Below are 13,758 nucleotides of genomic sequence, written 5' to 3' on the forward strand. Positions count from 1 at the left end.
ATGCTCAAACTACCACACAAATGCACTCGTCTCACACGCTAGTAAAGAAATGCTCAAAATTCTCCAAGCCAGGCTTCAGCAATATGTGAACCGTGAACTTCCTGATGTTCAAGCTGGTTTTAGAAAAGGCAGAGGAACCAGAGATCAAATTGCCAACATCCGCTGGATCATGGAAAAAGCAAGAGAGTTCCAGAAAAGCATCTATTTCTGCTTTATTGACTAGGCCAAAGCCTTTGACTGTGTGGATCACAATAAACTCTGGAAAATTCTGAAAGAGATGGGAATACCAGACCACCTGCCCTGCCTCTTGAGAAATCTGTATGCAGGTCAGGAAGCAACAGATAGAACTGGACATGGACCAACAGACTGGTTCCAAATAGGAAAAGGAGTTCATCAAGGCTGTATATTGTCACCCTGTTTATTTAACTTATATGGAGAGTACATCATGAGAAATGCTGGGCTGGAAGAAGCACAAGCTGGAATCCAGATTGCCGGGAGAAATGTCAATAACCTCAGATATGTATGCAGATGACACCACCCTTATGGCAGAAAGTGAAGAGGAACTAAAAAGCCTCTTGATGAAAGTGAAAGTGGAGAGTGAAAAAGTTGGCTTAAAGCTCAACATTCAGAAAACGAAGATCATGGCATCACTTCATGGGAAATAGATGGAGAAACAGTGGAAACAGTGTCAGACTTTATTTTTCTGGGCTCCAAAATCACTACAGATGGTGACTGCAGCCATGAAATTAAAAGATGCTTACTCCTTGGAAGGAAAGTTATGACCAACCTGGATAGCATATTCAAAAGCAGCGACATTACTTTGCCAACAAAGGTCCGTCTAGTCAAGGCTGTGGTTTTTCCAGTGGTCATGTATGGATGTGAGAGTTGGACTGTGAAGAAGGCTGAGCGCCAAAGAATTGATGCTTTTGAACTGTGGTGTTGGAGAAGACTCTTGAGAGTCGCTTGGACTTCAAGGAGATCCAACCAGTCCATTCTGAAGGAGATCAGCCCTGGGATTTCTTTGGAGGGAATGATGCTAAAGCTGAAACTCCAGTACTTTGGCCACCTCATGCGAAGAGTTGACTCATTGGAAAAGACTCTGATGCTGGGAGGGATTGGAGGCAAGAGGAGAAGGGGACGACAGAGGATGAGATGGCTGGATGGCATCACTGACTCGATGGACCTGAGTCTGAGTGAACTCCGGGAGTTGGTGATGGACAGGGAGGCCTGGCGTGCTGCGATTCATGGGGTCCCAAAGAGTCGGACATGACTGAGTGACTGATCTGATCTGATTTGAAGGGCCTAGCATCTGAATGCAGAGTTCCAAAGAATAGCAAGAAGAGATAAGAAAGCCTTCCTCAGCAATCAATGCAAAGAAATAGAGGAAAACAACAGAATGGGAATGACTAGAGGTCTCTTTGGAGAAGGCAATGGCACCCCACTCCAGTACTCTTGCCTGGAAAATCCCATGGACGGAGGAGCCTGGTAGGCTGCAATTCATGGGGTCGCTAGAGTCAGACACAACTGAGGGACTTCACTTTCACTTTTCACTTTCATGCATTGGAGAAGGAAATGGCAACCCACTCCAGTGTTCTTGCCATGAGAATCCCAGGGATGGGGAAGCCTGGTGGGCTGCCGTCTCTGGGGTTGCATAGACTCGGACACGACTGAAGCAACTTAGCAGCAGTAGTAGCAGCAGCAGAGATCTCTTCAAGAAAATTAGAGATACCAAGGGAACATTTCATGCAAAGATGGGCTCGATAAAGGACAGAAATGGTATGGACCTAACAGAAGCAGAAAATATTAAGAAGAGGTGGCAAGAAAACACAGAAGAACTTTCCAAAAGATCTTCATGACCAAGATAATCACGATGGTGTGATCACTCACCTAGAGCCAGACATTCTGGAATGTGAAGTCAAGTGGGCCTTAGAAAGCATCACTATGAACAAAGCTAGTGGAGGTGATGGAATTCCAGTTGAGCTATTTCAAATCTTGAAAGATGATGCTGTGAAAGTGCTATATTCAATATGCCAGCAAATTTGGAAGACTCAGCAGTGGCCACAGGACTGGAAAAGGTCAGTTTTAATTCCAATCCCAAAGAAAGGCAATGCCAAAGAATGCTCAAACTACTGCACAATTGCACTCATCTCACAGGCTAGTAAAGTAATGCTCAAAATTCTCCAAGCCAGGCTTCAGCAATATGTGAACCGTGAAATTCCTGATGTTCAAGCTGGTTTTAGAAAAGGCAGAGGAACCAGAGATCAAATTGCCAACATCCGCTGGATCATGGAAAAAGCAAGAGAGTTCCAGAAAAACATCTATTTCTGCTTTATTGACTATGCCAAAGCCTTTGACTGTGTGGATCACAATAAACTCTGGAAAATTCTGAAAGAGATGGGAATACCAGACCACCTGACCTGCCTCTTGAGAAATCTGTATGCAGGTCAGGAAGCAACAATTAGAACTGGACATGGAACAACAGACTGGTTCCAAATAGGAAAAGGAGTTCGTCAAGGCTGTATATTGTCACCCTGCTTATTTAACTTATATGCAGAGTACATCATGAGAAATGCTGGGCTGGAAGAAGCACAAGCTGGAATCAAGATTGCTGGGAGAAAGATCAATAACCTCAGATATGCAGATGACACCACCTTTATGGCAGAAAGTGAAGAGGAACTAAAAAGCCTCTTGATGAAAGTGAAAGAAGAGAGTGAAAAAGTTGGCTTAAAGCTCAACATTCAAAAACGAAGATCATGGCATCTAGTCCCATCAATTCACAGCAAATAGATGGGGAAACAGTGGAAACAGTGTCAGACTTTATTTTTGGGGGCTCCAAAATCACTGCAGATGGTGACTGCAGCCATGAAATTAAAACACGCTTACTCCTTGGAAGGAAAGTTATGACTAACCTAGAAAGCATATTCAAAAGCAGAGACATTACTTTGCCAACAAAGGTCTGTCTAGTCAAGGCTATGGTTTTTCCAGTGGTCATGTATGTATGTCAAAGTTGGACCATGAAGAAAGCTGAACACCGAAGAACTGATGCTTTTGAACTGTGGTATTGGAGAACACTCTTGAAAGTCCCTTGGACTGCAAGGAGATCCAACCAGTCCATTCTGAAGGAGATCAGCCCTGGGATTTCACTGGAAGGAATGATGCTTAAAGCTTAAACTCCAGTACTTTGGCCACCTCATGCGAAGAGTTGACTCATTGGAAAAGACTCTGATGCTGGGAGGGATTGGAGGCAAGAGGAGAAGGGGACGACAGAGGATGAGATGGCTGGATGGCATCACTGACTCAATGGACCTGAGTCTGAGTGAACTCCGGGAGTTGGTGATGGACAGGGAGGCCTGGCATTCTGTGATTCGTGGGGTCGCAAAGAGTCAGACACGACTGCGTGACTGAACTGAACTGAACTGAAGGGCCTAGCAAAAGGTGGAGTCAATAGTAGGAGCTCGGAAAATATGAAGCTTTCTATCCAGTGATCAGTTCAGTTCAGTTCAGTCACTCTGTCATGTCTGACTCTTTGCGACCCCATGAATCGCAGCATGCCAGGCCTCCCTGTCCATCACCAACTCCCAGAGTCTACCCAAACTCATGTCCATCAAGTCAGTGATGCCATCCAGCCATCTCATCCTCTGTCGTCCCCTTCTTCTCCTGCCCCCAATCCCTCCCAGCATCAGAGTCTTTTCCAATGAGTCAACTCTTTGCATGAGGTGGCCAAAGTATTGGAGTTTCAGCTTTAGCATCATTCCTTCCAATGAAGACCCAGGACTGATCTCCTTTAGGACAGCTGGTTGGATCTCCTTGCAGTCCAGGGGACTCTCAAGAGTCACACATGTATACCTGTGGCAGATTCATTTTGATATTTGGCAAAACTAATACAATTATGTAAAGTTTAAAAATAAAATAAAATTAAAAAAAAAAGAAAGTAAAGAGTAAAAAAAAAAAAATTCAAGAAGCTTGTTTTGAATAGCTTCACTTTAGTTGTATAACCAGAAGCTAGAGAGTAAAATTAACAAAGTATTTTATAAATAAAAATATATCTAAGTCTTCAACAATGGAACAAATAATAGCTTCAATAGATTTACTTATAGATAGATCTTTTGCAATAAAAAAGAACATTTTGAGAAATGTTCCATTTTGAAAAATCTGTAAGATTTATCAGTAGTAGTTTTTCCCCATACCAGAAGCATAATCTATGTAGCTTTATTAAAAATTAAACTTCACAGAATTACAAACTTTTAGTTAGAAGATGAGTAAATTTGACAGATTTGAGTTATAGCACAGTGACTACAGTTAATAATACCATATTGTATACTTGAAATTTGCTAAGAGAGTAAATCTCAAGTGTTCATGCCAGAAAAAGAGGTAACTGTGTAATGTGATAGATGTATTAATTTGCTTGTACACTTTAAATATATTCTATTTTATTTGTCAATTATTCTCAATTAAAAATTAAACTTCATAAAATATGTATAAAAAAAAAAGAGTCTTCTCCAACACCACAGTTCAAAAGCATCAATTCTTCGGCACTCAGCTTTCTTCACAGTCCAACTCACATCCATACATGACCACTGGAAAAACCTTAGCCTTGACTTACAGACCTTTTTTGGCAAAGTAATGTCTCTGCTTTTGAATATGCTATCTAGCTTGGTCATAACTTTCCTTCCAAGGAGTAAGCGTCTTTTAATTTCATGGCTGCAGTCACCATCTGCCATGATTTTGGAGGCCCAAAAAATAAAGTCTGACACTGTTTCCACCGTTTCCCCATCTATTTGCCATGAAGTGATGGGACCAGATGCCATGATCTTAGTTTTCTGAGTGTTGAGCTTTAAGCCAACTTTTTCACTCTCCTCTTTCACTTTCATCAAGAGGCTTTTTAGTTCCTCTTCACTTTCTGCCATAAGGGTGGTGTCATCTGCATATCTGAGGTTATTGATATTTCTCCTGGCAATCTTGATTCCAGCTTGTGCTTCTTCCAGCCCAGCATTTCTCACGATGTACTATGCATATAAGTTAAATAAGCAGGGTGGCAATATACAGCCTTGATGTACTCCTTTTCCTATGCACCATAAAGTCTTTCTTTTTTTAAGTATAGCAACATGAAGTTGATTAAAGTAAACTAACATGCATGCAGTTAAAGCTATCCAGTCCTTACAATTAGAGTAGCTAGATATTGGTTACATGGCTTTTACCCTGAAAAAAACAATTCTTAGTTAACCAAATCACCTATCATTTTCTTTCTTTCTTTTCTTGACCATGACAAATGCTGAGTTCATGAAATGAGAACTGAACATTTGATGATTTGCTGTATCTCCAGATTAATGGATTAATTAACTAATTAATTAACTGGTTTTCTGTGTGCCTAGGTGGATAACATGATTAATTAGTAGGCCACAAATAAGGAAAGAAAAGGAAACATTTCTTAAGTACCAGGAAGGGGAATTAAACAGTGATCATTACTACAGGTTGATAGGAAGTAGCTGGGGAGAAGAGGCTGAATTCTATTTGTTTTAGCGTGTCAAATCATAGGGTGTGGCGATTTTCTGAGGGAACCAGAGGGTCCAGGGTTCTGGGAGTCTTCTAGAGAAGCAAATCCCCCTCCTCATTTCATCATTGCCACCTCAACCCCATCATCCTAATCCTGAAAGCAACAGGAGGAGAAGGAACCTGGGTATGCCACAGGGGTGAGAAAAAGCAGTTGAAATTAAGAGATGTTTTTAACTTAAAATGGAATGGGGGAAATATCCAGCCAAAATGGAATGGGGGAAATATCCAGCCAAAAACTGTAAATAAACTGTTACAAAGGATACCATACATGGTAAAATAAGAACAATGGAAGAATTTAGCAATTGACAAAGTAGAATAGCTTGGGAAAGGGGAAGAAATAATGGATGTGGCTTCAGTTGTATGAAGTTGGAGCACTTAAAATTTTGAACATAAGTCTTTGGCAGAGAGAAGTAAATATGACTGTCTAGGTATCATGAAGACTTAGTGTGGAACAATATATGGCATAAAGTTGAAAAGATTGGGATAGAGAATACCAAATGCCATCATTGAGAATATATTCCATAGGCCATCCGACCAGAGAAAGAGTGATGGAATCACAGTGCTTACACAGAGTTGTTTTCTCATTGATGACTCAATTTCAACAATTTAAATGTTGTTTCTCACTCTCCATGCCACATTCCTACAAGATCTTTTTTTATCTCTTTGTCTTGACTCCTTGGCACCATTCTTTTGTAAACATCTCAGGGGTGGTACAATAACTTGGAAACTCCCATAAGTTATTAAGATGATTCAGGTAAACTTTGATTGCTATGAACTGACTTTTCAATTGACATACAAAGGCTCTCTCCATTAGTACTAACTTATTGGTTAAAGAATTGAACAGATAGTATAACAGGTGTGGATATATTTGGGAGAGCAGGAGTAGCAAATGATTTTTTAAGTGGGGTCCCAAACTTAAATACCTGCTGGAATCGGGTGCCCCATCTAAAGGGAGCAGCTGCTACTCTGTTCCAGCAGACTGTGGCCATGTGAAAATGTAGGTCCCCTGTTACCAGATGTTCAGATTTTTTAATAGAAACTTGGATTTTTATTTGAAATTTTTTGCTTTTTAAATATTATCAATTAATTAAGAACTGAAAAACACTAGGAGGGCCAAGCAAACACTCCCACAACCACCAAATGGTGAATTCTAATTTAGATGATGGATGGAATTCATGGTAGAGCTTTGATTTTATGACTTAAGTCTGTCTCTTCGTCCATTCAGCATGGGCTTATTTGCAGCTTGGTGGATGTGAGTACTCCCAGATGGTAGTCTTGCATGTTGACTTGTATCCTATAAGGTTACATTAGGGAAAGCCTCCCCAACGGTAACATGGTAAGCAGACTCTATGCTTGGTTAGAATCAATCTGTTCGACAAGTAACAGAAAAATCAGTTGGTAAAACTATGAGATATGTAAATAATCAGATGGTAGTTCTTTTTCATGTACTTTTTGCTCTCACCAGATCATGAATCCCTTGAAGGCTATGATAAAGACTTGGGATTTGGTTCTAAAACTGTTGGGAAGCTATTGGAGGCTTGCGAGCAAGAAGGGACATGATCCAACTTATTATTCTAAAAAGAACACTCTAAAATAGCAGATATGAAAACCCTATCTAGGGCTGCAACCTGAAGATTTCCAAAATATCTGTCCTTACTGAACTCAGCCTCTCCCCCAGCCATTTGTTCTTCTCTAGGAATGTAGCTCTTATATTTATGTGTTCTGTCTCTCATCCCTCCTCCTACCACAAATGAAAATGTTTTCCATGGTTGTTGGGCCATGTGTCCTAAGAAACTTAGAGCCTATATGATTTGGAATGCATTATCCAAGGGTAACCAATGCTTTTTCTGAATAAACTAACTAAGAAACTCTAAGAAACTCTGCATTATTGCCTGGCCCTTAGGCCATTTCTCAGATATGTGACAGGGCCTTCTAGATATCTGAACTTCTCAAATGAGAGGACAAGTGATATGGTCTTGTAAATTGACCTAATTACTCAAAGCTATGCTTCTATCTTTCAGAAAATACTGAAGGAAGGACCTCTGCTAAAGAACTGTAACTCATTCAAGAGATGGAAGCTTAGATATTTTCTGGTTCGAGGACAAAGGCTCTGCTTTGCACACCATCCTGCGGTAAGAGAATATATATATATATATATATATATATATATATATATATATATATACACACACGTATATGTGTCAATTGTGTTAGTAGGTAGGTACCAGGAAATAATTTGAGAGGAGATAAACCAAGAGGTAAAGACATGTTAGCAAGAATTAAGGTGGATAATCCTAATCTGCTCCACTATGTCCCTAGCTAGACCATATCCCATTATGTTGTTGCTGTTCAGTCCCTATGTCGTCCCAGACTCTTTGCAACCCCATGGACTGCAGCACTCCAGGCTACCCTGTCCTTCACTACCTCCAGGATTTGCTCAAATTCATGTCTACTGAGTCAGTGATGCTATCTAATCATCTCATCCTCTGCTGCCCCATCTCCTTTTGCCTTCAATCTTTCCAAGCATCAGGGTCTTTTCCAATTTTTACATCAGGTAGCAAAAGTATTAGTGCTTTAGCTTCAACATCAGTCCTTCCAATGAATATTCGAGGTTAATTTCCTTTAAGATCGACTGGTTCAATCTCCTTGCTGTCCAAGGGACTCTCAGGAGTCTTCTCCAACACCACATTTCAAAAGCATCAATTCTTCAGTGCTCAGCCTTCTTTATGGTCCAACTCTCACATCCATACATGACTACTTGAAAAAATATAGTTTTGACTACACAGACCTTCTTTGCAGGCAAAGTGATGTCTCTGCTTTTTAATATGTTGTCTAGGTTTGTCACAGGTTTCCTTTCAAGGAGCAAGCATCTTTTAGTTTCATGGTTGCAGTCACTGTCCATATGATTTTGGAGCCCAAGAAAATAAAATCTGTCACTACTTGCACTTTTTCACCTTCTATTTACCATGAAATGATGGGACCAGAGGCCATGATCTTAGTTTTTTGAATGTTGAGTTTCAAGCTAGCTTTTTCCTTCTCCTCTTTCACCTTCATCAAGAGGCTGTTTAGCTTCTCTTTACTTTATGCCATTAGAATGATATCATTTGCATATCTGAGGTTATTGGTATTTGTCCTGACAGTCTTGATTCCAGCTTGAGCTTCATCCAGCCTGGCATTTCTCATGATGTACTCTGCCTATAAGTTAAATAAGCAGGGTGACAATATACAGCCTTCTCACACTCCTTTCCCAATTTTGAACCAGTCCATTGTTCCATGTCTGGTTTTAACTGTTGCTTCTTGACCTGCATACAAGTTTCTCAGGAGACAGGTAAGGTGGTTTGGTACTTACGCCTCTTTAAGAATTTTCCACAGTTTGTTGTGATCCACATGGTAAAAGGCTTTAGTGTAATCAATGAAACAGAAATAGATGTTTTCCTGGAGTTCCCTTGCTTTCTCTATGATCCAACAAATATTGGCAATTTGATCTCTGGTTCCTCTGCTTCTGTTAGGTCCATACTATTTCTGTCCTTTATTGTGCCCATCTTTGCATGAAATGTTCCCTTGATAACTCTAATTTTTTTCAACAGATCTCCAGTTTTTCCCATTCTATTGTTTTCCTCTATTTATTTGCATTGATCACTGAGGAAGGCTTTCTTATCTCTCCTTGCTATTCTTCGGAACTCTGCATTCAGATGGATATCTTTCCTTTTTTCCTTTGCCTTTCACTTCTCTTCTTTTCATAGCTTTTTGTAAGGCCTCCTCGACAACCATTTTGCTTTTTTGCATTTCTTTTTCTTGGGGATGCTCTTGATCAGTGCCTCCTGTACAATGTCATGAACCTCCGTCCATAATTCTTCAGGCACTCTGTGTATCAGATCTAGTCCCTTGAATCCATTTGTCACTTCCACTGAATAGTCATAAGGGATTTGATTTAGGTCAAACCTGAGTGGTCTAGGGATTTGATTTAGGTCAAACCTGAGTGGTCTAGTGTTTTTCCCTACTCTCTTCAGTTTAAATCTGAATTTTTCAATAAGGAATTCATGACCTGAGCCACAGTCAGCTCCTGGTCTTGTTTTTGCTGACTATATAGAGCTTCTCCATCTTTGGCTGAAAAGAATATAATCAATCTGATTTCAAATCCCTAAAGATGATGCTGTGAAAGTGCTGCACTCAATATGCAAGCAATTTTGGAAAACTCAGCAGGGGCCACAGACTGGAAAAGGTCAGTTTTAATTCCAATCCCAAAGAAAGGCAATGCCAAAGAATGCTCAAACTACCATACAATTGCACTCATCTCACACACTAGCAAAGTTATGCTCAAAATTCTCTAAGCCAGGCTTCAACTGTACATGAACCATGAACTTCCAGATGTCAAAGCTGGATTTGGAAAAGGCAGAGGAACCAGAGATCAAATTGTCAACATCTGTTGGATCATTGAAAAAGCAAGCGAGTTCCAGAAAAACATCTACTTCTGCTTTATTGACTATGCCAAAGCCTTTGACTGTGTGGATCACAACAAACTGTGGAAAATTCTTCAAGACATGGGAATATCAGACCACCTGAACTGCCTCCTGAGAAATCTGTATGCAGGTCAAGAAGCAATAGTTAGAACTGGACCTGAACAGCAGACTGGTTCCAAATCGGGAAAGGAATACAGCAAGGCTGTATATTGTTACCCTGCTTATTTAACTTATATGCAGAGTACATCATGAGAAATGCTGGACTGGATGAAGCACAAGCTGGAATTAAGATTGCCAGAAGAAATATCAATAACCTCAGATATGCATATGACACCACCTTTATGGCAGAAAGTGAAGAACTAAAGAGCCTCTTGATGAAAGTGAAAGAGGAGAGTGAAAAAGTTGGCTTAAAACTCAACATTCAGAAAACTAAGATCATGGCATCTGGTCCCATTACTTCATGGCAAATAGATGGGGAAACAGTGGAAACAGTGACAGACTTTATTTTGGAGGGCTCCAAAATCACTGCAGATGGTGAGTGCTGCCATGAAATTAAAAGACACTTGCTCCTCAGAAGGAGAGTTATGACCAAACTAGACAGCTTATTAAAAAGCAGAGACATTACTTTGCCTGCAAAGGTCCATCTAGTCAAGGCTATGGTTTTTCCAGTAGTCATGTATGGATGTGAGAGTTGGACTATGAAGAAAGCTGAGCACTGAAGAATTGATGCTTTTGAACTGTGGTGTTAGTGAAGACTCTTGAAAGTCCCTTGTACAGCAAGGAGATCTAACCAGTCCATCCTAAAGGAAATCAGTCCTAAATATTCATTGGAAGGACTGATGCTGAAGCTGAAACTCCAATACTTTGACCACCTGATGCTAAGAACGGACTCATGTGAAAAGATCCTGATGCTGGGAAAAATTGAAGGAAGAAGGAGAAGGGGATGACAGAGGACAAGATGGTTGGATGGCATCACTGACTCAATGGACATGAGTTTGAGTAAACTCCAGGAGATGGTGATGGACAGGGAGGCCTGGCATGCTGCAGTCCATGGGGTTGCAAAACTTCAGACATGACTGAGTGACTGAACTGAAGGCCCACTTGACTTCACACTCCAGGATGTCTGGCTCTAGGAGACTTGACCACACCATCATGGTTATCTGGTTCATTAAGACCTTTTCTGTATAGTTTTTCTGTGTATTCTTGCCACCTCTTCTTAATCTCTTCTGCTTCTGTTAGGTTCTTACTGAGCCACTTCATTCTTTCTGGCCTGAGTACATGCTAAGTCACTTCAGTTGTGTCCGACTCTTTGCAGCCCTAGGTACTGTAGCCTGCCAGGCTCCTCCGTCCATGGGATTCTCCAGGCAAGAACACTGGAGTGGGTTGCCATGCCCTCCTCCAGGGGATCTTCCTGAGGCAGGGATCAAATCTGCATCTCCTGTGGCTCCTGCATTGAAGGCAGATTCTTTACCCCTGGGCCACCAGAGAAGCCTTATTCTTTCTGGAGCTATTAGTAATTGCCCTGAACTCTTCCCCAGTAGCGTATTGGACATCTTTCAACCTGGGGGCTCATTTTCCAGTGTCATACCTTTTTGCCTTTTCATACTGTTCATAGAGTTCTCCAGTCAAGAATACTGGAGTGGGTTGCCATGCCCTCCTCCAGTGGACCACATTTTGTCAGAACTCTTCACTATGTCCTGTCCATCTTGGGTGGCCCTGCATGGCATGGCTCATAGCTTCCTTGAATTATGCAAGACCCTTCACCACAACAAGGCTGTGACCCTTGAAGGCAGTATCCCACTATATTCTCCAGCATAAACCTTTAGTTTTAAATAATCCTGAGCTACCTAAGCTTTCCTATGAATCCACATTAAAGTTTTGGGAAGAGTTGTGTTTTGGGTTTAGTTTGGTTAATTTTCTGTTTGTTACATGATATATCAATCAAAATCATGATGCTAAATAAATCCAGCACTCAAGCCAAATAAATAATGGGATTATAACTGCCAAAAATGCCTTTTAGTGTGCCTGTGTGTGTGTTTACTTTTTAGTGTATCTTTGCCTCAATAACCACATGGTTCCTTTTCCCTCTCCCTCTCCTACCTTTCCAGTTTGCACGCTTTGAAACAATTGATTTGTCTCAAGTTGCCTTGGCAGAAAGCAGCTGTAGAAACCTTTGCCACAGTTTTTGCGTAAGTAAGATTAAGATTGCCTGGAAGGGCAAGGGTGAGAGCTAGCTGGGAAGAGGGGTCTCCATACCCACCTGTTGCCTGTTTGGAATTCAAATTTCCCAAGTCTTCTTTAATCCCAAAGTGTGTTTGGAAATCCACTTAAAGTAGCATTGCAAGTGAGTGCTAAAGATTATTCATGTGAGTATTTTCTATCAGCCCACTGATGGGAGGGAAAAGCATGATTGCCCAGTTTGATATAAAAGCAGAGCTGATTTCAGGATGGGGGTGACTATTTCAAAAATCAATCCTTCTGGTGAAGGTAATTTAAATGAATATCATTGGGAGGCTTTCAAGAGACTGCTAATATGTTGTAGACTATATCAAGATATTTGAGCTACATGACATTTTCTCCTTTGATGAAACAGATAAGAACCTAAATCCAAAGTGAAAGTTACTCTATGCTGAGATTACTGAGAGTACCTCAAAGAAAGCAGAGGATTTTCCAGGGATGTATTCAAGGGCTTGTCACTGCTAAAATGTCATAAGACTTGGTCATTCAGGTAAATTCAGAACAGAAATCTCACTGAAAAATAACAAGTCCATTGGCCCAAGAATTCTCATACCCATCTTCTCACAGAAATGTTTTTTTCTCAGCGTCAGTGGTGGGCTATGGAGAGCAGGGTTCCTCTTCAGGCAGGTGGAGAGTGGTACTTAGCAGACTAAAGAGCTCTGGGCCCAATACCCTGCTTCCATAGCTGGTCCACAGTCTCTTCTCCTTTGAAAGGAGAGCAGTTGAAAGGAGACCCTACTCTCATTTCTCTCTCATTGCATCATACTGACCCAGGAAAAAGCTGAGGGTTCTGTTGACCCAGTTCCAAAATCTTAACTTTTGAGTGATAAGCACACAAGATAATGTTTTGGGTATTCATTCTACAAAAATTCCAAGGGCTAGGTTTCCCCTTAGCCTAATTAAAACATAGAGGCACTATGCATCAACCCCACATAAGAATGGGTTTAGACCAAAGGAGCGACTGTTGTTACTAATTCCAACTAGTTCCTATTGCCATTATCACAGAATCATGCAGTGCTACATGCACAAGAAGAACAAATTGTTTGTTGTTGTGGTGAGCTCTAGCTGCAAGATTTGGGCTTGGGGTGGTGGACACTGGTAATGAAGACAAGTAGGGCCATTGAAGCAATGCTATAGCTATAGCTATCCATGCTCCCTCCTGCCCTTTGGGAAAAGATGAAGTTAGCAGGGTCTACCTCTGCTAGACCCTTAACATGGCTTTCTCATTGTTTCTGCAAGGTTCTTGCACCAAGCAGGATTAAGAGAGATAATAGTAAAATTCTCTTCAGATTTTCCCTGACCATAAGAAAGAAAGAAACTGGATTTGTAGTTTCCTCACTCCAGTCTCACTCTCCCCTCAAACAGAAATAGCCACACCCTGATGAAAAAGAAACACTTTTACCATTTCAGGTAGGTAGAGCAGGAAGTAAACAAGTAAGATTTTCAGGCAACTTTATTTTAGTAACAGATGGGTGCTTGGCCTAGTGTTTAAGAGCATGTGTGCTGG

The 13,758-nt window shown here is 40.9% G+C and overlaps 1 protein-coding gene across 1 annotated transcript in view; it reads left to right on the forward strand.

Moving 5' to 3' along the window:
* The window catches only part of DGKK (diacylglycerol kinase kappa), a 160,038-nt gene that overhangs the window by 28,128 nt on the left and 118,152 nt on the right, over positions 1 to 13,758 (forward strand). The window contains exon 2 of the mRNA XM_045164345.1: positions 12,122 to 12,202. Coding sequence (XP_045020280.1) covers positions 12,122 to 12,202 — 81 coding nt within the window. The remainder of the gene's footprint in view (positions 1 to 12,121; positions 12,203 to 13,758) is intronic.

This window comes from Bubalus bubalis, chromosome X (assembly GCF_019923935.1).
Source record: "Bubalus bubalis isolate 160015118507 breed Murrah chromosome X, NDDB_SH_1, whole genome shotgun sequence".
Classification (NCBI taxonomy): Eukaryota; Metazoa; Chordata; class Mammalia; order Artiodactyla; family Bovidae; genus Bubalus; species Bubalus bubalis.